Raw genomic sequence first — 21,472 nt, 5'->3', positions numbered from 1 at the left:
TTCAGCAGTCATATGACATTGAAATTTGTTAACCAGTCCTTTACGGAATTTGGCCATGTGAAACCTGTCATGTTGTGTTCTTGTCAATATGATATTGTGATAATATTGTAAAATGTTATGTCTTGCAGCCATGGCCTTTTCACCAAATATTTTGCTGAGCTTCAGTCTGAGCATTCCCAGTTTTCTGTGTATGCAGTTTGATAAGTAAACAGTCAGAAGGTTTCATATCACATAATACATGGGACATCAGAAAAAGGCAAAGTATAAACTGATAAATATATAATGTCTCTCTAACAGGAACCCATTTGGCACTTCCTCTTGTTTATTAGTACTTAACCACATACCGTCCCGTAATAATAAAATGGCAAATAGTTCCGGTTTGTTTAGAGAAGTACCAAGAGACTTCCTCAGTTCAGCCTTTGTACCATTTCACAGACATCCACTCTGCTGCCTTTCTTGTGTGGTCAGTTAAGTGGTTTCAGGCAAAAATCCTGATTAGCCGGTTGAGTGGGATCTCGGCTCCAGATTTATCGACAATTCAGTGAAACACTCAGACACTGCAACTACCACCGATGCATTGTTAAAGGGATATGTTTTCATTTGGATGAGCAGTGCCTTATATATACTTAACTAGCAGTTTATTGAGTACACTTAGCCAAAATAATGCATAAACAAAACTAGATTTTAATTTTTTTAATGGTGATAATGTTCAGTTTTTGTTGAAATTGTTTTAGAAAGGTGTTGATGCAACTGCACAGGCATTTTGGAGGATGTAGTTTGTGGTGCTGTTGAGTTGTTTTTCATTATATTGAGAGGCACAATCAGCTGTGTTCATCTACACATCTATTTTAAGATGTCTGCAACACCTCCTCTGCTATCAGTAAACAGCTTAAATGTGTCTTCACTCATCTCTCATTTACCTCATCATGGATCATAGTCTCTGGCTATGATTGACATTATCCACAGCTTTTATCTGTAGTTGTTTCTGTAGTATTAAGCATTAAATGCACACTCAAGCAGCAAACTGTATAAAAATATTTGGTAGTGCAGTTTTTTTTTTCTTTTATTTGATATTGATAGGATATATTTCAGTTGAGTATTTAAAGCTGCTGCAACATTACTCCCACATTGATTTTTTTTATTCAACTTTAACTTTCAAAATTAACTTTTATTTTTCTTAAGGGGAAATTTGTGTTGCAGCTAACAAGACAGGTAAAACACAGAATACACACAGACTACATCACACAGACTAATGTACATAAAATGTAAAAAACATGAACAAAAAATAGATGAAACACGTGTAGAGGAGTGTGTTTAGCCATCACAATTTAATCCAACTATCAATTAGATAGATGCACACAGATGTGAAAGAGCATCTCTGACTCAGCCTATCAAAACTAATTCATAAGGATCTACTCTTGCTTCTTCAGACAAAAGACTAAAGTGTCTGTTACTAACAACAGTCTGTACTCACTAACAACACTTGGCCTTTTTTGTTGATACATATTTAGTCAGCAGCCATGACAGCAGCACATCAATGGTGTCAAGGATTAATATCAAGAAGGACTCAGTGTCACTCTCTTTTTCTGCTCTCACTCTGGATTTATAGGAAGCCCCATTTGACAGGTATTAATCTTAATTATGGCTTTTACCTCACCGTGTTAGCGTCCCATCCCGAGTGACTCATGAGTTATAGTTGCAGAGCTCCCTTCCTAGCATTGTCTTTGGTTGTGAAGACAGTGATTATAGTGGAATAGCCCTCAACAGTAATAGCATAGTAGCATTTGTTTGAGAAATTCCACATACTCTTTGCATAGTAAGCACAGCCATTTTGGGGGAACCAATTTAGAGGCCTCTTGGCTACGTTCCAGTGTGGCTGATGTTTCTACAGCAAAGCACAGAAAGTATGACTGGTTCTTGTTTGCTGTTAAAGTAGATATCTGCTTAGTTTTTTTTTTTTTACCTAAAGCTTATTAGCTCAGCTGCCACATTCAATACTGACATTATGAAGCATATTGTGTATCAGCCATGATGTGACAGATCTAAATAATAAGGTTTTTTGACAACGTAATAAAAATCAGATTTTTAAATTTTGGGGTAAAATAGATCACTGCTATGAGATCGATACTGTGGAGTTCAGGCATCGGTATTGGGAGAGAAAGTTGCATCCTTAGTTTTCCAAATGTCTCTCGAACTGATGGTTTTGGCCTAATCATAAAAACTGAGCAGTGCTGAATTCACCTCTGGATAAGATACCCTACAGGGTGCCATAAATGTAAAACATTTTAACATGTTGGAAGGGATACGCAAAGCGCAACAGCAAAGGGTGTGTCTGTTGCTTTTGGCTATCATCCTTTGACGATGGATATGTTGTGTGAAAGTTTTCTTTTCTGCTTCTGCATTTCCATGTCAACTAGCTGTGTGTTTGCATGCCTGTGTGCTGAGCGTTATGTGGTTGTATGCAACCAGATAATACTGTCGACTGCAGCCTCCCCTACTGTATATTTGCCAACTGATAGCCAACCCCACCTCAGATGACTGAAAAGGTTGTGCATAACTGAATAAAATAAGAAAACTGTGACACTTTCCCCAGCAAACTGCCGTGTGCCTGGGTGTTCAAATGTCAACATGAAGAATCAGATCACCAGGAAGGAATTTTCTTTCTCTCTTTGTCTTGGTGAAATTGTTTATGCCAAGCCGTTATCATGCATCATGTTTATATCATCATTATCACAGTGACAAATTAAGAATATAACAGGTTACCTCCCCCTTGGAATCAAATTTATATGTTGCTTTTTTCTCTGAATATATATTTAATGTCACATCTTAACTTTAGTGTAAGGATTATGAGTTGTTAACTTAACCTCTGCCAATATTTGTTTTTCCAAAGGCAGGAGATTATGAAATGGAACGGCTGGGGATACAGCGATTCAAAATTCCTTTTCAACAAGAAAGGTCAAGCAGAATTTACCGGCAAAAGGTACAGTATAATATCACATCAGTTCCTTGGTGTACAGTTTGTGCTTATCTGTTGATAATTTATTTATGAGACCAATCAGTACTAGATCTCATTTGCAGATCTTATTTTAGTACAGCCATTGTGTCTCGGTTCAGCATTCATACTCTCCGTGTGACTGGAGGCTGGAGTTATGCATTGATCATTTTCTCAGCCCATACTGTGAACCCAGCTTTTGAAATCATTTGCTGCCTCCTTCCTACACTCACAGCAATGTGGTGCTACTGCCACCTAGTGGTAGGCATTTGAACTGTTAAATGTCATCTGAGAAGGTCACTGGTTGTGATTTTCAGCTTGCCTCAAACTCTGTTGCTCATTAACAGAAGCCTCTCTCCAATTTGCTCAAAAATGGAAGATATTATGTCAGTAATTATTGATGTGTCTCTGAGGAGTTATTCATTTGACTGTCGGAGACGAGAGATTCAGTTTGAATGTCCGTGTGTTCAGACACAAAGCCTGTTGTCCTCAACCTGACTGCACCTGGCTTCAGTTTACACTGGCACCAGAAATGATAGCTCTTTTATATTTATGTCCTCTGCTCCACATTTTATCTCTGTTTCACATGACAAGAGCAGAGATAGAGATGGGCCTTGTTTTTGTAATAACAAGCAGCCTTGCCTGTCAGATTGCAAACGCAGAGAATTGGCACAACGTGCATCAGGAGATGTACTTTGAGCAATGAGTTGAGCTGAACAGGACGTTGTGCAGCAAATGGTCTCCTCTTGTGCAAGCAGTTGCCACAGCTCCGTGGCCCTCTCCACTGAAAAGCTACCTGGGCGGCGTACAGTGACTGAGGCTTGGGCGCGGTTGAATGAATGTCAGAGACGGTGCTCTCCTCCTCCGCGCTCACTGTAACAGAGGCTTTTTTATTATAGAGTGTGTTTCATGGTTTCTTGGACAAAGGCAGACCACAGATGGGCTGGCCCAGGCTGTGCCAGCAGCTCAATTATGCAAGGGATGGTGAGAGCGATCACACGGTCAGCACTGTCACTGCTGCTCTGCTTCCCAAATAACCTCATTGGAGTCAAACCTCACACTCTATTCTTATTAGACACAGATCTGATTTTCCAAATGAATAAGCCCAGTCAAGCATTTAGATCTTTTCAATTGAGGGTTTTGACTTGCACTACTGGAAATCACTAATACATGAGGCATAGTTGATTTTTTTTTTTTTTTTTTTTTTTTTAAATTGGTTATTCAGACTGTCTCTCCTTTTACACAATTCAGGTATAGATTAAGTGGTATGATCATCCCTGGTCTTAAAGATTGGTTTGAAAGCACGTTTGGAGCCAGTCTGCAGCACAAAACTCCGGCAACAGTGAGTGCAATTCATGTTTATTTGTTGTGTCTTTTAGTGAATGGCAAAATTACAGCACTCAGTCACAGCTGCCACAACCAACTAACTACAATGGTTTGTTTTGTTTCAGCCCATTCTGAATAGCAGCGCTGTAAAGCCTCCCACTCTTAACGAGGCCTTCGTGGACAATCTGAAATCCACAAGTATTCCCTTCTCTCACGATGCAGAGGACCGGGTGTTTCGTGCCCATGGTAAGGCATGCTGGGAGAAAAAAAAAAAAAAAAATCACCCACATTGTAACCTTTTATGTTTGTAAACTTCAACCTGCATAACCCTGGACTTTGAATCCTGCAGTAGTGTTTTAAATTGTAATGATCTGTCATCTAATCCCTAATTCCTGTATTTTCTTCCAGGGCATTGCTTACACGAGATCTTTGCTCTGCGAGAAGGGAAATTCGGTCGTATTCCAGACATGGTGGTATGGCCAAGTGAGTTCAGAAGCTGTGTCATCTCTCTGCTTTTATTGGTCTGTTTTTCTCCTCCCACGTATCACGGCTGATATCCCCCTCTGGCGTTGGTGATTTAAAGGGTTAATCTCTGCAGAGGCAGGGATATTAATATGTATGAGTGGAAGCTTAATAAGAAGCGTCAGGGGGAGGACGGTTGACACCCAATACTCCACGGTCTGGCCCCGCACAATACTCCCATGAATTATGATTCTGAGATTGGTTTTCTGTTGTTATGGCTGGCACTATTTTATCATGCAAATGAGTGTTGACTGATGGTCGAAACTTGATTAGCAGTCTCCCAAATGGGCAGCAAATCACCAGGCAACTGTAAGCATAGTTTCATCCACACTGGCACCTAATTTTTATTTTTCCTACCATGCACACAAACTCTTATTTACTAAGTATCTAATGGATATTTTAACCTGTAATTTGCATTCCTCCGTTGTCCCCCCCAAGTCAAGCCGTGTATTTTAAGTGTAGGTTAAATCTGCTGAACTGCGATCCATAGGCCGAAGCTGTGTGTTTAATTGGATAACAAAACGCACCAGAATTAAGGCATTTCTCACCGCCTCTAAAAGCACTTGAGCCCAGTAAAGCACATCCATGTAGGTGGGTATTGCCGCTCTTCCCACTCACCCACCATTCCACTGTGAATGGATGTGGGCCCTGTGATTGGCTAAAGCATGTATGTATCGATCCAGCACATCCCACCCCAGAGAGCGTAGCTTCACGCAGTCTGACTCCGCCTGAGGAAAGCCCCGGGCAAATCACAACCATCAGGCAAATCACAATGCACCCTGCCTTCCTGCTGCTCCCCCTGCTCTAATGGCTCAGGCCGTATATATTTATTTATTGTCTTCTGTACACATGTAGTGCAGTGTGCCATCCTGTATTTCCTTCGCAATGTGTCGACTCTTATTATTATGAGAAGGATTAATTTATGAATGAAATAGAGGATGACAAATGGAAATATTTCTACTGTGATGGCCTGTCATTTTAAAAAAAACAATGTTCTGTGTCTTTGCAGACTGCCACAATGATGTAGTGAAAATTGTGGAACTGGCGTGCAAACACAATGTTTGTTTGATACCATACGGAGGTGAGTCATGAAATAAAAGACTCTAATCAGCATCATTGGCAGTGTTGTACTGTTCAGGATGCTAGATGTGTATTTATATTTTATGTTCTTTGATGTATTATTTATTCACATCCTATGCTGGTGAATTTTTTTTAATTGGTGAACTCAAATATAATTATTGAGTCAATGTTGTTAATAAGGTCCTGCAGACAGGACGCTATGCAAAATTTCATGTCTTCTTGTGTTTGTTTTCTGTACTGAAACAAATAAAAAAAAATATATCATCAGTCTAAGCACATGATGTAATCACAGTATCTCTAGTTCAGTTCTAGCCTGGTGTCTTTATTAATCACTGCTACTCACTACTATAACTATATCATAACGGCAAAATGGCAGAATATTAATTAATTAAAAGTATTAGTGCAATTTCTGAACAGTTTCATGAGAATAATATAATCAATAAAGATCAGTCATATATTTATGCAACAAAAATTTCCAGTCATTTTTAAAAAATGTAATCAGTTATATTCTGAGGATTAGCTATTTTCACTTTGCACACCTACTTGCTGTGTTTTATACATTTTTTACTGCAAACATTTCAACATATTAAAGTGCCCAGCTCGTCTACATTACTTTCTGAAATAAGAGAAAGTCTGATTGATTGATACCTTACTTTGATATAATGTGGTTTTTTTAAAACTGCTGTGTTATATAATACAGCAGTGCTTAATTATGTCTTAATACAAAAAGTGATACAAGAACTTTACTAAAGTGAAATGGTTTAAACTTCCAAACTTATGATCAAAAAAGATGTAAACAAAACCTGACAAAGTATTTGATGCCAACTTTAATTATTTGACAGATTTTGATACTTGGTGCAAGGGACAAATTTTAGTCAGTATGTAATTTGTGTAGTTATGTAAGGACCCAGCCCTGGATTCATGCAGTCTATACAGGTGCAGGAAGCAACAGTTTAAGGGATGGACATGATAGGCAGCTGTGTGTGTGTTAAAACATGACACCAGGAAACTGTCCAGTATATTCACGTGGTCCATTTGGAGGCTTTCATATTGTTCAGATATTTTTAAGATTATAACTCCTGTTGTTTTTTCCACCAGGAGGGACTAGTGTCTCTAGTGCCCTAGAGTGCCCCCCGGAGGAAACTCGCTCCATTGTCTCTCTGGATACCTCACAGATGGTATGTAAACACCTCTGTCTGTACTCATAAGAGCTGATCTTCACTAATTAATGGCAAGAGAACCTGAAACCAAATCAAATGCAGGCTGATAGACTTTCATCAATTTTCGCACTGTGAAACTTCAAATGTCGAGTTTCTACTGAGACTGCATGTCTGTGGTCATTGTATGCTGTGTTTAGTAGTGATGTACTGGCTTACATTAATTTTAAAAGTGTTTATTTTTCTTTAGGTACATGGAGGTAGACTTACTATTAAATATGCCATTTAATATAATGTAATGCAACACAGCACCATGACAGACTGCTGCCTCAGATTCATCAGTCTGACACTGTCTGAACACAAATTAAACGTTGTTCGTCTTTCTCAAAGTTAGTGTTTATTGTAGGGCTACTGTAATGGCTTGCATTATATTTTGTCTGTTTTATGTTGTATTATGATTGTAAATTGAATACTTAATTTTAGAGTGTTGGTCAGACTAAACAACTAATCTTAAAACATCATTTTGGGCTCTGGGAAACTGTGACAGGCATTTCTCACTGTTATTTCACTCTTCAATTATTCAGAATAGCAATTGATAATAAAGTTAATCATTAGTTGCAGCCTTAATATGAACAAATATATACATTGTGTCCAGTTGGGACACAAATATGATACTTTGGCATCAGCCATGACTCTTAATGAAATAACAGAGCTCTCACCATGAACATGATAATGTTTCATTTGATAGAATATAAAATAGTGAATATCATCACCAGCACACTATAGCCCTTTGATCCAGGCCCACATGAAGATGATATATAAGCCGTCTGGATGCTGCTAGTCCTGGAGTTTGGTGCTAGACACCAGTGGCCAGTGTTCTGTGTCAGGGGTCAGAGGTGAGGTGGCTCCAATGGAAGCACATGAAAGAAGCAGTATGGTAGGAACATAAACTTTTATCACCTCTGGTGAATAATTGATGGCAGGTGTGAAATGACCTCCTGCAGGTAGGGGTAGGCACGTGCCCAGCAGCCCAGATAAGAGGTATATATTTGGAATTAGATGTTAAATTGAGTTTAACCTTGAGGACACTGACTCTTGTCTCCGTTCCCTTGCCTCTCTGTACACATTTATCTCAGACATGTGACAGTCAGGCTATAAGGACATACTAGTGTAAAACTTGCAGTATTGTAAGCAAACTGCCAAGGGACTTTCTCCATGGACTGCTGATGAGAGCAGTTTATGCCTGAGCCTGAGATATTTTAAGTCAACAGAACAGATGTAGGCAGGTTTGGAGTATAGATGGCACACACAAGAATGTTTTTTCAAAGATCTTATAAGCTGCATTGGTTGGATGACAAACTGAAACATTATTACAGATTATAGATTTTCCTGGCATAAAGCAGTCACACAGATTGTTTATGACCTCCTCAGTCATGTTGTTGTTTGTCATTCATCTGCAGAACCGCATCCTCTGGATTGACGAGAAAAATTTGACTGCCCATGTGGAAGCTGGCATCGTCGGTCAGGAGTTGGAGAGATTGGTAAGTACTGCTCATCCATCCATATTCATCAACCGAAAGAGCTTACATGAATGTGAAATGTTGTGCCAACAATCAAGCTGTGTGACCACTCACATGCAGGTTGTCCATGCCCAGTCACCTTGGGTACTCTTTGCTCAGAAGGTCTGACGGTGCTTAGGGAGGAGTTTGAGACAGGAGCAGAGTGCTGAAGGGGAGAGATTAGAGAGTGAGGTTGTGGTCCTGAGCAGATGGCATCATCAAGCTAATTCAGAAAAATGGAGAAGGAGCAGGCGTTTGATGTAGAGGAATGCGTGTGTAGCATCTAAAGCAGACTCCACCTCTGCATTTAGACTGGGCCATTTTGATGGAGCAGATGGGTCTGCATTATAAACTGCCTTCCAGGGGAATGCTGTGATAAAACAAGGCCTGACGTTACCCCATCTTGTGATGAGTGCCTCTGGTGGGGGTTGTTGTTGTACTTTAAGGTCCTTATTATTATTATTATTACTATTACTGTTCAATGTTCTGCCTTAAGATGCAGTCTATTAGTGGTTGAGCTTCTTTGAGGAGAATGTGTGTGTTCCTGATGATGATTCCCCTCAAACCCTGACGGATGATGCATCTTTTTGTGTGACACTCCCAAATAATCCCAAAAGTACATTGTCACATTGTTATGTGGCAAGAAACTTACAATTCACTCGCAGTACTCTGTGGTTTGGGTGGGGTTGTGGAAGCTGGATATACAGCAATCACGACTGTCTGAGACCGAATCTGTGTAATTTACAGATTCACATAAATGTGTAGAAATATCTGTATTTGTTAATTTACCTGTATGAATAAAAATGCTTAAACACGGCACTAGTGTTCAGCCATTATTTTTGCACATAACAGTCAAACAGTGGAGTTTGGCACTGCCCAAATAATGTACTGATCTCTCTTTTTAGCGCTTTCACGCTCCTTCCACTTGGTTTATTTTAGACTGTTGTAAAAATCTATGATGCCATAAAACCTGAGTTTTAGCTTTGCAGCATAACGAGAGCAGTCAAATTCTGCAGCAGACCCGCAATTATTTTTTTCCCTTTGCGTGCTGATTCTTTTTTCTTGCTATTAAAACATTCTTGTGGGTTTACAAAGTCATTGTTTCCCAAACATTTTTGCAGCACAAATGCATTTTGTTGTTTTTTTCTCTTTTTTTTCACAGCTTAATGAGAGCGGCTACTGTACGGGGCATGAGCCCGACTCCATGGAGTTTAGCTCCCTCGGGGGCTGGGTAGCAACCAGAGCATCAGGCATGAAGAAGAACATCTACGGCAATATTGAAGACCTGGTGGGTCACGTGCTCTCTTCTTTACTTTCCTGTTTATGTTTGTTTCAAACCAGCCATGACAGTCAGGACAAACAAGTTACTGCACAGTCATTAGAAAGGAAATTATTTGCTAAACTTTGGTGGACTTTGTCCTCACCTCCAAAATGCAGCGGCTACAGCATTGTTTATGAAATATGTTCACATGGGGCATGGAGATATCCCAAATATATCTATTTTTTGCCAATAGGATTTTAATACTGGTTACAGTTTGTAAATGTTTGACAGTAAAGTTTATAACTATTTATATGTTTGTTTCTCAATCCAGTCATTTGTGATGTTTCTGATTTAATAGGTTGTCCACATTAAGATGGTGACTCCACGAGGTGTGATTGAAAAGAGCTGTCAGGGCCCTCGCATGTCGACAGGGCCAGACGTTCACCACTTCATCTTGGGCTCAGAGGGTTAGCTAACTTTCTCATGTGATTTCACTTCACCGAGGCATGTGGGCACATGTGCAACTGTGTCATGTGTCATGTGTTAATGTGGGTTTGTGTGCATGTCTTTAAGTCTTTGTGATAAAACAGCAACATCGGGACAGTTCTCATGCTCTGAGCCTCTTACACATTAACCAGCTTTGGTGGAAAAGTGATCTGGAGGGGTGTTAGTTAGGAACCAGCCCTCCCCACCCCATCTGCGGTGCCCTGTCCTTGTGAATGCCCACAGAGAATACTGCCATATGCCAGGTTCCCCCTACATAATGAGGAGGTTCAGAGACTCTTGGCGTCACTGTGTTAAACAGCTGTGGATACAAACTTTATATTCGCCCTACAAAGCTCAGCAATCTGCTCCCTGACTGAGCTGGGATCACTGCAGAAATCTCTATTTGTTCTCATTAGAACTGATTTCAATACCAAGAAAAGACCAGTATATAAGATTAAACTCAAATGTATTCCAAAATATAGTTACAAGTGACAAATTGTAGACAACTATTGAAAATGTTTCAACATTATGAAAGTATTATTACTAGTTAATATGATTGTTAACAATTGTCAGCCAGAGTGATTTATGTGTTTCATTCATGCCTAACTGATTTTTTAAAAGAAACTTGATATTTATTTATAAATTACCATAATACATTTTCATACACTTAAGCCTTTAAAAGTTGCATCATGACTGTGCAATTTGACTCTGAGTTAAACCATACTCTTCCTAGGCCTGTTTAAACTGGTTACAATCAGGCTTCATATTTTGACACTTTCCATGTTTGACATATTTTATGTCAAGTCATCATGATTTATATTCTGTCTGTATGAACACTTGCGAGTTCAGTGAGTTATATAGAGTTTATGTAGTTTTCCTTAACTGAACCTCTCCAAAAGGCAAATATGTAGAGCAGTGACAGGTGAATAATTTACATGCATCAGGGTTTTTGTCAACATTTCTACTGATGTAAAATTGATGGACTTCTCAAGTTTTTAGATCCATTTAATTATGAAGTCCCCATCAGTCCATCTGGGCATCGTACTATAGTAGAATTCAGGAGGGATCAAACACAACAGGTCATTTAAACAACAACAAAAATGGAGCCTTATCTGCTTGTAAATTTGGCTCAATTTAATATGTAGCTAAGAGCTGAAACTGTTATTCAATTGACAGAAAATGAATCAGTAAATATTTTGATAATAGATTAAGCATTTAAGTCATTTTTTTTCAACAAGATGCCAAACATTCCCTAGTTTCAGCATCTCAATTAAGAGGTTTTGCTGCTTTTCTTTCTCTTATGTGAGAATAACCAAGAATTTGTGGGTTTGGGACCGTCAATTGGACAAAACAAGCTGTTTTGAAAACAATTTCCTAAAGCCCTTCAACTTGACATGTAATTTTTCACTATTTTCTAACATTTTACAGACCAAAGGAGAACAGATTCATCCACATAGGAATCAATAATAAAAATAATAGTTAATCATTTTTAGCAACCCTATGTGTTTGCTTACTGTGGTCTTAAAATATGCAGTATGCTATATGATGTCTTAATATTTGACCAGATGTACAGTTCATTTAATAAAAGGGATACAGTTAAAAAAGTGTGCAGAAGGAGATGGGACAAGACCACACGTCTATGGGAGTGCAAGTACTTCTGGGAGGCCTAACGCTGGAACTAAGAGGTCACAACACCGCTTGGTCCCATTAAAATTATCTACCTCCTCACCCCCAGAAACCTCATCCTGCAGTCTGACAGTAGGCCACAACAACAACAAAGCACCACACCAAAACCCCTCAACTACGCTCTGCATGTTAAGTGGAACGCATCCATTTTATTAAAATTACTGTGAAACCTCAAGCTTCTCATTCACCGCACAACTACCGGGTCTCTCTATCTCTCTGACCTTGAAGTCGCCTGCATGCAAAGTATTTCCCCCCTCCCACCCCCCCCGTCCCTGCTCCAGCCAGTGTAAAGAATGATTGGAATAATCAATGATAATCCCTTTCTCTTTGAAACTCTTCCTAACCATTGAGGCTGTAATGTAGGTGTGTGAAGCCAACCAGTCCTAATATAATGCACAGAGTCAGTTCTTTGATTTTAAAGCGGTGGCTTCACAAGGCTCAGGGATGTGATTGTCCACTCAAGTTTTATGTTAAAAGCAGAAGTCAAATAGTCCCTCTCCTCAAATACCAATCCTGTTAGATGAGGCTGGTTTAGTAAAGACCGTCACAGTAAAAATGGCTTAAGCTGCACTCTAGCATTTCATTGCATTGCGTTCATCCTCATGAGTGTTTTTCTGACCTTGCTGCTCTTACCTCCCTTTTTTTCCTCACTCGCTCACCTTCTGTTTCTTGCCTAAGCACTCTAGCTCCACCCTCTCTCTCTCTCTCTCTCTCTCTCTCTCTCTCTCTCTCTCTCTCTGTTTCTCTCTCCCTCTCTCTCTCTCTCCCCGACTCCTCCCTGCTCCCTCTCTCAGTAGCTCCTCCTGCCTAAGGTCAGCTGGGAGGAGCCTGAGGGTCTTTCTTGGCTGAGGTGTATAATGGAGTCGCTTGTTTTTCACTGGGCCACTGGGGAGCGGCATGTGACATGTAGTGTCACTTTAGAGGGCTCATTAACGACTATAACATGCTGAGGAAACCTGCTAATGGAACCAGCAATGTTCAGGAGAGATGCATCTCTAAATGGACACCGGCTGTAGTAATACAGAACTGTTGAGTCTGTTAAATCTCAGAAAATAGTGAAAAATACCCATTACAATTTATGAGAATCCACTGTGACTTCTTGTTAAACATACCAAAATAGATAGATATTCATTAAAAAAGGAGCAAAATCCTCACATTTGAGAGGCTGAAACCAGCACCAGTATTGTGCTGATAAATGACTTAAACAATAAATAGATGATTAAAATGGGCAAAAAAGAATCAGCAAATTGTTCCAGCACCCCACAAAATGACTGTAATGCAGTATTAACATACATAGAGTGTAATATGAGATCACAGTTGTAGGAGCACACATAAACACACCCCAATAACAGCTGAAGATGGGAGTTGGCCTTGCCACCAGTGAAACAACAACACAGGAAGCACAACTTAGTAATTAATCTACTGTAGTAACAATATGCACCAAATCATAACAGTAGAAGTTAAAAGAGTAAAATATATAATTTACTCAGGATGTTGTATTAGCAACACATAAGTTCTCAGAGTATAATTTTAGTGTGAACATTTGTGTGGTCACAGACAAAATGATGGTAGCTGTAACTATGTCAGTTAAACTGTAACAGCAGCGGTTGCTACTAGCAACAAGACATTTAACTGAACCTAACTGCTGGTGCCACAACACATAGTGAAAGATTTGAGATAAAATATGCTTCAATTGTCATTTCCTTGTTATCTTTGATGTTCTTTTCTATAAACATCCACACAATGGTTCAGATATGTGATTTTTAGTAGAAACAATCATTATAGTTTAGGTTGGATATTCTATTTAGTTCTCATTAGGATGACAGAAGAATTGTTAGTTTTTTCTTACCATGTACTTTGTATCATTTACTGTCAGCCCATACAAAGTCAAAGTCAGCCTCATTGCCATGTGGTTCTCATGTCGTCTTGTCTTTTCCAGTACGTTACAGATTACTTGATCAACTACTTAACGAAAATTACATTTATTTTTCATCCAGATGTTTGTGGAATTCAGTCATTATATGCACAGTTTATTACTATGTAAAACATTTAAAGGTGTATTTTGTGGTGGTTGTGTTGCATTAGACTGCATGGTTTATCCAACTCATGTACGGAAAGTTTTTTTTTTTTTTACAGCATTATGCAATCTAGTTTAACAACACCACAAACTACAGCCTCATTATTCAGGTTTCAGGGTGGCCTAAGGGTTAAGACACAACTTCTTTTGCATTTTATCCTCTTCTCTATCACCCCATTCCTGTCTGCCTCTCAACTATATATTCTCAATTATAGGCAAACATGTCTCCCAGAAATAAAAAAAAACCTTGTAAAATGTAATGTTGAATTGAATTAACAGCAATCTAAAATCATAAGTTTCACAAAGGTAGAATTTATTACAGGGTTTTATATGCTGATTGTATCGAATTGTGCAGCAGTTTCTAATTTTCTGGTCACACTTCGCAAGTTTTCCATTTTTATTTTTATACATTTCATCGTGGCTTTTAAACTTTTAAGTGAACTGCCTTGTACAGACTTATCTGTCCAAAGTCACAAAATGAGCAGATACTGTTACAGCATGTGAAACTGTGGAAGATGATTGTCAACGCAATATCTTGGTTTAGAGACTTAAGGGATTACTAACAATATTCCCCAGTTTACCATGAACTTGGATGTTTGTATCAAAGCAGTTCTTTTACTATCAATCCCAGACATCTTTGCTGTGTGAGGGAGAGTAGATACTCTGGTTTACAGACATGCAATGTGACTCCTTCAGCAGCAGCTAATGATCGACAGTTTTCAAGGTCACGAGGTCAGCCAGAGGTTTAGGTGTATCTGTATATGTGGTGCTGCTGTTGGCCTCGCTGCCTTTGATAGAGACTTGCTTTACTTCCTCATGCTCTCAGCTGATAAATCTTAGTTGTCCCCCAGTGTGTGGTAGAAAACCAGATCCACTCGGTGAAATGTGAGACAAAGGTCACCCAAAGGACCCTTGGGACATGTACCAGAACCTTGTAAAATGGTCTTAACTTCCACTCTATAAGGGGTTAGGTCATATAAATTGTGGGAACTGACTTCCGTCTTCTTTTTCTCACTCAAAATCTCACTGTGATTTTCCACAGGAACCCTGGGTGTAGTTACTGAAGTAACGATGAAGATTCGGCCAATCCCAGAATATCAGAAATATGGCTCGGTGGTATTCCCTAATTTTGAGCAGGGAGTTGCCTGTCTTCGAGAAGTTGCCAAACAGGTAACATGATAATCTCTCCTGGAACATGGCTGGAAACTTTCTGTGTGTGTTTGAGGTGTAAGTTTTGCCCAAACTGCAACACGTGCATCTAGGTTTTCACTTACTTGTGTAAAACTGATCTGCGACAAAAAAGCAGCCAAGTGTTGTATTTTTATCTTCGAATCGTTAAAACCTAACCAGCCTAAGCTAAGCTATCCCCAGTAGTAAAAATTCAACACTTTCTCTAGCTGTTACACAGTAAAACACATAATTAGACATCTATGTTGAGACTTTTTACTGATACGATACCGCAAAAAAGTTTTTAGTTTGTATTAACAGCATCTAAAGTTACTCACCTGTCATTTTGGCTTTTACTCTCAAACACCAATAATGCTACTACAGTGCAAGTAAAAACTGAAGTGTTCCAGTTGTAACCTTTTTTTGTAACCTATTCTCAGTTTGCATCACAACATACGAGGAGACCAGTTAACCAGATTGAGAAGTTACAGCGATTGGCTGGTTGTCATTCGGCTGTGAGCTGTAATCTTTTCTGTGCAAGTGCAACTTGTAACAGAAGACAAGAAGTGGCGCATTTGTCAAACAATCTCAGCACAAGATCTTTGACGTTAGCTTTGTTTTGTCAGGGCCTGAATAGTAAGAATTTAAAACGGCTCAACTGGGTTTGCATGTTATCTTGTGATCGCTTTCCTTCAGTTTCCTCTCACAGACATGCAGGTCTGATGAATTGGAGACTCTAAAATCTAAACGTAGAAGTCAAGTCAAAGTCGAGGTCAAGCTGAGCCTTTGTCATAAGTGTCAGATCTCGAACGCCATCGAGCAACAAGAATGACTTAGTAAAGTCTGTAGACTGTATATCCAGGATGTCAAACAAGAAACCAAAAGCTTTGAAGCTAAAGCTCCAACTGTTGCTCTCAATGTTGACACCAATAAATATAATCTGACAGCTTTATTTTGGCCGAATCATTAACAGACTGATATGGACCTTCCTTTTTTTTTTCTTTTCCTCATTTTTTTTGTTTGTTTTCTTTTTACAGAGGTGTGCTCCAGCATCTATACGACTCATGGATAATGAACAATTTAAATTTGGTAAGTTTTGTTTGATCATTCACAGTAAAGCCCAGCCTACATTTAGAGTATCACATATTACTGCTCTTAAATGAGAACATCACTCTCATTAGGGGCCTATGAGTGCTTTGTGGTACCCTTCCCTCCACAAGTAGGACTTTATGTGACTTGGTTTTAATCTTCAGGAAGTGTTTTTTGATTCTAGGCCCAGATGTAAACTTTGGCTTTGATTAAAGCTTTGCAGCATGTGGCACTTGGCATCCTTTTAACCAGCAACATAATAGTACTCGTATTTGTTTTGAGCTGAAATTTGTTTCTCGTACTGTATCCAGTGTTTGTGTTTCTGTTTCATTGATGTACTGTATACCTCTGAGAAAAGAACAATGAATGGCAATAGTACAGCATGCAACGATTTGATTTTGCCTTCTACAACACAGAATTGTTAAATTGATTATTATTTCAGGAGCAGAATAGTTGCACAAACACACACTCACACAACCAAAAGAACTGAAGCAAGATGAAAAATGACCACGGCCAAAATGAAGTAGTTGTTACATTGAAGTTTTATGATGTTGTTTCTTAGGGTCTAGTGGAATGCATCTGGCATTACCACAGATCTCTATAAAGTTCCCCACTCTCTAGGGATCTCATTATCTCCTCTATATTTCCACTTTTCACAGAGTAGGCACTTCTTAGCATTAAGTAGGGAAGATGAAGCGACCAGGTTTTTCACTAATAACTAAAACTCGTGGTTCTATGATACCTTCTTGGGCTTATTAGTGGCTTGTCCTCACTTTTAATCATGTTGGATGTTGAGTAAGGAGAGTTGATGTATTCACAGGTCCCTTTCAGATTGGGACTACAAGTACAATTTAGTACTGCCTGTCTTGACACACAAGATGAAAAATGAGAATGTTGTAGTCAGTAGCACAATGTGTTTTGATATGTAAAAAAAATAGGACCAAACCACAGAGAGGGGAGTTAACAGTAAAATTATGCCCAGTGTAGGTGTAATTTTCTCTCTCTGGATGTTGAGTATTTAATTAACGAGTATGATGGCTGCGACAGACCTAAAGACCTGCAATCACCTTTTGGAATGGAAACAATTAGGACACTAAGTGATGAAGAGACTTGAGCATGGTGGGGGGGGGGGGGAATAAATGAACTGTTAAGTCTCGCTGTGATTGATAACCATCCCATTGGCCCCAGCCCCTCATTTTCGCTTGTCCACAGGCGCTTTTGTGCGTCCGATCAGGAATAAATCAAAAAGTGTGGGTGAGGAAGACGGATATCGCTGTGTCAACCCCACTTCCCTTCGGAAACCCTCTGATTTATAGTCGCTGTCGCTGGCAGCCACTGGCCAGTTGTAAAGTTATTCAAATGTTACCATTTATTTTTCCTCCTTTGTTTGAAACCCCCAAATAAATCTGACTCGCTTGCCCTCTCAGAATACTGGAGGATGCAAGAAGAAGCAGCGTATGACTAATGTGTGAAAAAAAAAAAATCTCAGTTTTTTCAGGCCTACTTCTGTGCAAACAGATGGTGGTGACTCTTAACTGGTGTTTTCACAGGTCATGCCCTGAAGCCTCAAGTATCTTCACTTTTCACATCCTTTTTGGACGGGTTGAAGACATTTTACATCACCAAGGTAAAAAATAATTACAAGTGAACGTCACCGGCTGCTTGCTGCGAGTGTTTTCCATGAAAAATGAACGCACCTCTTTAATCCTCAGTTCAAAGGGTTCGACCCCAACCACTTGTGTGTGGCTACCCTGCTGTTTGAAGGAAATCGCGAGAAGGTCCTGCAGCACGAGAAGCAAGTTTATGACATTGCTGCAAAATTTGGGTAAGTAGTTGTTATCTCTCCAATCAGTTAAAGATCTGCAGCCATGTAAAGCACAGAGATAACAAAGCACCATTCAGTGGGACGTTAAGTGTGATGGGGAGCTGCTTAAGGCCCTGATGTCACTTTATTTAATCAGCCATTATGTAGTAGCTGGGAAAAGAGATAAAGAAGCACTGTTACCTACTCCAGACTTGGTCTTCCGCTCAGTAGTTTGTCTTGGCGTGGATTGATGGATCACCTGTGGACGTCCTCCTGTCAGGCCAGCTTTTATGTAAAAGTAAGTGTGGTGTGGGCGGTGATAGTAGGGGCACAGCTCCCCTCACGGCAGCACAGGGCGAGAGGACACAGCCTGGGACTGCTTCGCTGTTGTGATTGATCATGAAACGGATCAATGAGGACTTTGGTAGAAATCAGTTACCTGTCAGCCAGAGAGGGATGCCCTCTCTATCCTCAGCCTGTTCTTAAACCCTTTACAGCACCTTCATAGATAGGTTTATCCTCATATAAATTAACCTTTGTGCCGGTCCACCTGGTTATTATAATCAAGATTTATTGTTTATTGGTAATCCTGAGGGGGATGTGAAGTCATACGTTTCAACACGTTCCAATGAAGTGTTCACTGCCTTAAACTTTAAATTAACAGGTAGCAGTCAACTGTAGTCATCTAACAAGAGAGTTTTACACATGTGAATGCAGATGTTTTCTATTCCCTTTATACTCGGCGCTTATTATTTTTGGTTCTATTTTTGAAAAACTGGAACTACCACTTTTTTCTGGTATATAATTAGCAGCTCATTTGCATGTTTCCCCATTTTTCTTTAATTTCTCATTACCAGAATGTTTTCCAAGCTGTGTTTATCAAAGTTTTCTTTTACTGTAGACTACGTGGTCAGCATCTTCCAGCATGAAACAAAACAATTTTTGGGTGCATGAAGACAAAAAAATCCAGATGATAATCAGTTTAAATCTGTGCTTTTAAAAAGATCTGTGCATTCTTTTCTTACAATTGTGTCAAAACCGAAAACAGTAAGCCATATATCTCCCATATATCTCTCCTGTGCATAAAATTTAAATTAAAAAGTTTGCATTTTAATAAAACAAATTTACCAAAAAAACAGCTTAAATAAGAAATTATGATGTATATACATGTATAAACTCTATTTTCAATATAAATCTAGTGAGAAACTAGCAGCTCATTACAGCACCAGTCTAACTATATCAGGCATCCTCACTCACTGATGTCAGTGATTTTTCTTTTTTTTTTTTTGTGGTTGATGCTTATTGATTATATATTACTGTTAGAGGTACTCTTTGGCCCAGCGCCACATTTGCAGGTAGCTGGAGTGCTGCTCTGGTAATAGCCAGCAATAAAATCTTGAGAAACTTGTCAGTTACATGCAGCATCCTCTGCTTTATTGCATTATTTCAAATAAATCGTGATCCCCCATCACATCAAGTGCCAGTGATGGATTAGTGTGGTTCTACAAGGAATATTTTCTTCTGGTGTTGGGAAACAGGAAGAAGGGTGAAAATCGATGTAGTGATTTTCTAATGAGCTTGGCCTGATTAGTTTGGGTGGTAGATGAAAATTTGATTACACACCGCAGGTGATGGATGTGTGGCTGACCTGTGGCGATGCACAGAGCACAGCTTCATTGATCTGTACATTGTTGGATTGACAGACTCCCAGGCAGCTGTTGTGAGGAGGAGCGGGCGAGCCAACAAAGCTAAAAGAAAGAGCTGTTAAATATTAACCCTGTTATCTGCTTCCAGGGGCCTGGCAGCTGGAGAGGACAATGGGCAGAGGGGCTACATGTTGACCTTTGTCATCGCTTACCTCCGGGTGGGTCACTCCTCTGGCTTTTTTTCTGGCTGAGCTGAAGGGCGGGTGGGGTTGGCAGGGAGGACGCAGTCTGACAGGACCTCTGACAGCAGATAGGATAGTGAGCAACACAAAAAGCCTGCAGAATGTGACCTCTGGAGGTCTTTGATTTGATCAGGTCACATTTGTTGCCAAGGTGTCTAACGCTGAAGAGTGTGGAGACACTTTGACAACAAGAGAACATGAAAAAAGCACAGTGATTGCGGTCAGGATGACAATGGAAAGTCGTCCTCGGTCAGTCCTGTCAGAGGCCTTTCTGATTATCACAGAAACATAGAATCAGTGCGCCTGCATGCACTGAAGTAATTCTCTGCTTTCTTAAAACGCTGACATCTAAACATCATGTAAACAAGAAATTTTCTTTCTATAATGTAGGATTTCTCCTGGAGAAAGCCAATTTAGTAGCCACGTACACGATTAACCAGGTTTCTAATTGATCATTTCACATACTGATTCATCCTCTCTTCTTTTGTTCAAAGGTTTTTTTAATGGAATTTCACTGAGGAATATAACAAATAAACTTCTGACAGGAGTTATATTTTGGTAGTTGGATCAAACCCAGGCACCCAACTGACATAAAACACACGCACATACAACTTATACCCATACATGCAAACACATACTAACCTGTGATTTACAAAGAGGGTTGAACATGAGAAATGACACTTATTCACATGCAAAATAATTTAATTCAAAGTCCAACAAACACTGAAACTCACACAAAGTAGCCTCTGGAAGTCTAGTAAGCCAGTTTCAACAGAAAAACTGTGATGTTGGTCAGAAAACTGAAGGAAGCAGTATTTTCTGTCACTAATACACATAAAATAAGTAAGCCTTGATAAGGTTGGAGGTGGAAGGGAAATGAGATTACTGACCTGCTGCATGTAACCACGTTACCACGGTGCATGTAAACATGTCCGGTTAGTTGCGTAAAGTATCTTGGTTTTATGTGTGCTTGTAAACGTACTGAATAATCATTCACTTGCCTTCTGATGTTAATATTCTGTTCTGAGCAGGACTTGGGGATGGACTACTACGTGATAGGGGAGTCCTTTGAAACCTCTGTGCCTTGGGACAGGTAAATACACACATGTAACCACAACGTTCGCATTTTGATCTCAGCAGCATGTCATTCACCATGTCTTTCTTCCCCTTGTTTACTGTCATCTCTCTACTGTTATAAACACAGCCAAGACCTGAAGGCTTTTCTCTGTTAATTTAAACAGTGTTTAGTGGTAAACATTTTTCTTTATTCACCTCCCACACATTCAGGCCTAAAAGAGTCTTCTGTCTTCCTCATGCTCCTGTTTCCCCTCCTTGCTTTTATTTCTCTTTGCCTCTGTCTTTGACATTCACCTTCATG

The 21,472-nt window shown here is 39.5% G+C and overlaps 1 protein-coding gene and 1 long non-coding RNA gene across 2 annotated transcripts in view; one reads left to right on the top strand and one right to left on the bottom strand.

The window, feature by feature from the left end:
* Positions 1 to 21,472, top strand: part of agps (alkylglycerone phosphate synthase) — a 31,412-nt gene that overhangs the window by 1,690 nt on the left and 8,250 nt on the right. The window contains exons 2-16 of the mRNA XM_044365682.1: positions 2,891 to 2,980; positions 4,244 to 4,334; positions 4,444 to 4,564; positions 4,727 to 4,801; positions 5,850 to 5,921; positions 7,019 to 7,098; positions 8,538 to 8,618; positions 9,799 to 9,924; positions 10,256 to 10,364; positions 15,189 to 15,316; positions 16,351 to 16,402; positions 17,953 to 18,029; positions 18,115 to 18,227; positions 20,001 to 20,070; positions 21,126 to 21,187. Coding sequence (XP_044221617.1) covers positions 2,891 to 2,980; positions 4,244 to 4,334; positions 4,444 to 4,564; positions 4,727 to 4,801; positions 5,850 to 5,921; positions 7,019 to 7,098; positions 8,538 to 8,618; positions 9,799 to 9,924; positions 10,256 to 10,364; positions 15,189 to 15,316; positions 16,351 to 16,402; positions 17,953 to 18,029; positions 18,115 to 18,227; positions 20,001 to 20,070; positions 21,126 to 21,187 — 1,347 coding nt within the window. The remainder of the gene's footprint in view (positions 1 to 2,890; positions 2,981 to 4,243; positions 4,335 to 4,443; positions 4,565 to 4,726; positions 4,802 to 5,849; positions 5,922 to 7,018; positions 7,099 to 8,537; positions 8,619 to 9,798; positions 9,925 to 10,255; positions 10,365 to 15,188; positions 15,317 to 16,350; positions 16,403 to 17,952; positions 18,030 to 18,114; positions 18,228 to 20,000; positions 20,071 to 21,125; positions 21,188 to 21,472) is intronic.
* On the bottom strand, positions 7,127 to 19,150 carry LOC122992094. Its single transcript, XR_006405984.1, has 3 exons — positions 19,139 to 19,150; positions 18,100 to 18,109; positions 7,127 to 7,615 (listed from the first exon to the last, which is right to left on the bottom strand). It is a non-coding gene; the product is annotated as an uncharacterized LOC122992094 (long non-coding RNA).

The sequence above is a fragment of the Thunnus albacares genome, chromosome 11, assembly GCF_914725855.1.
Source record: "Thunnus albacares chromosome 11, fThuAlb1.1, whole genome shotgun sequence".
NCBI lineage: Eukaryota > Metazoa > Chordata > Actinopteri > Scombriformes > Scombridae > Thunnus > Thunnus albacares.
This window is presented reverse-complemented; position numbering and strand designations above follow the sequence as displayed.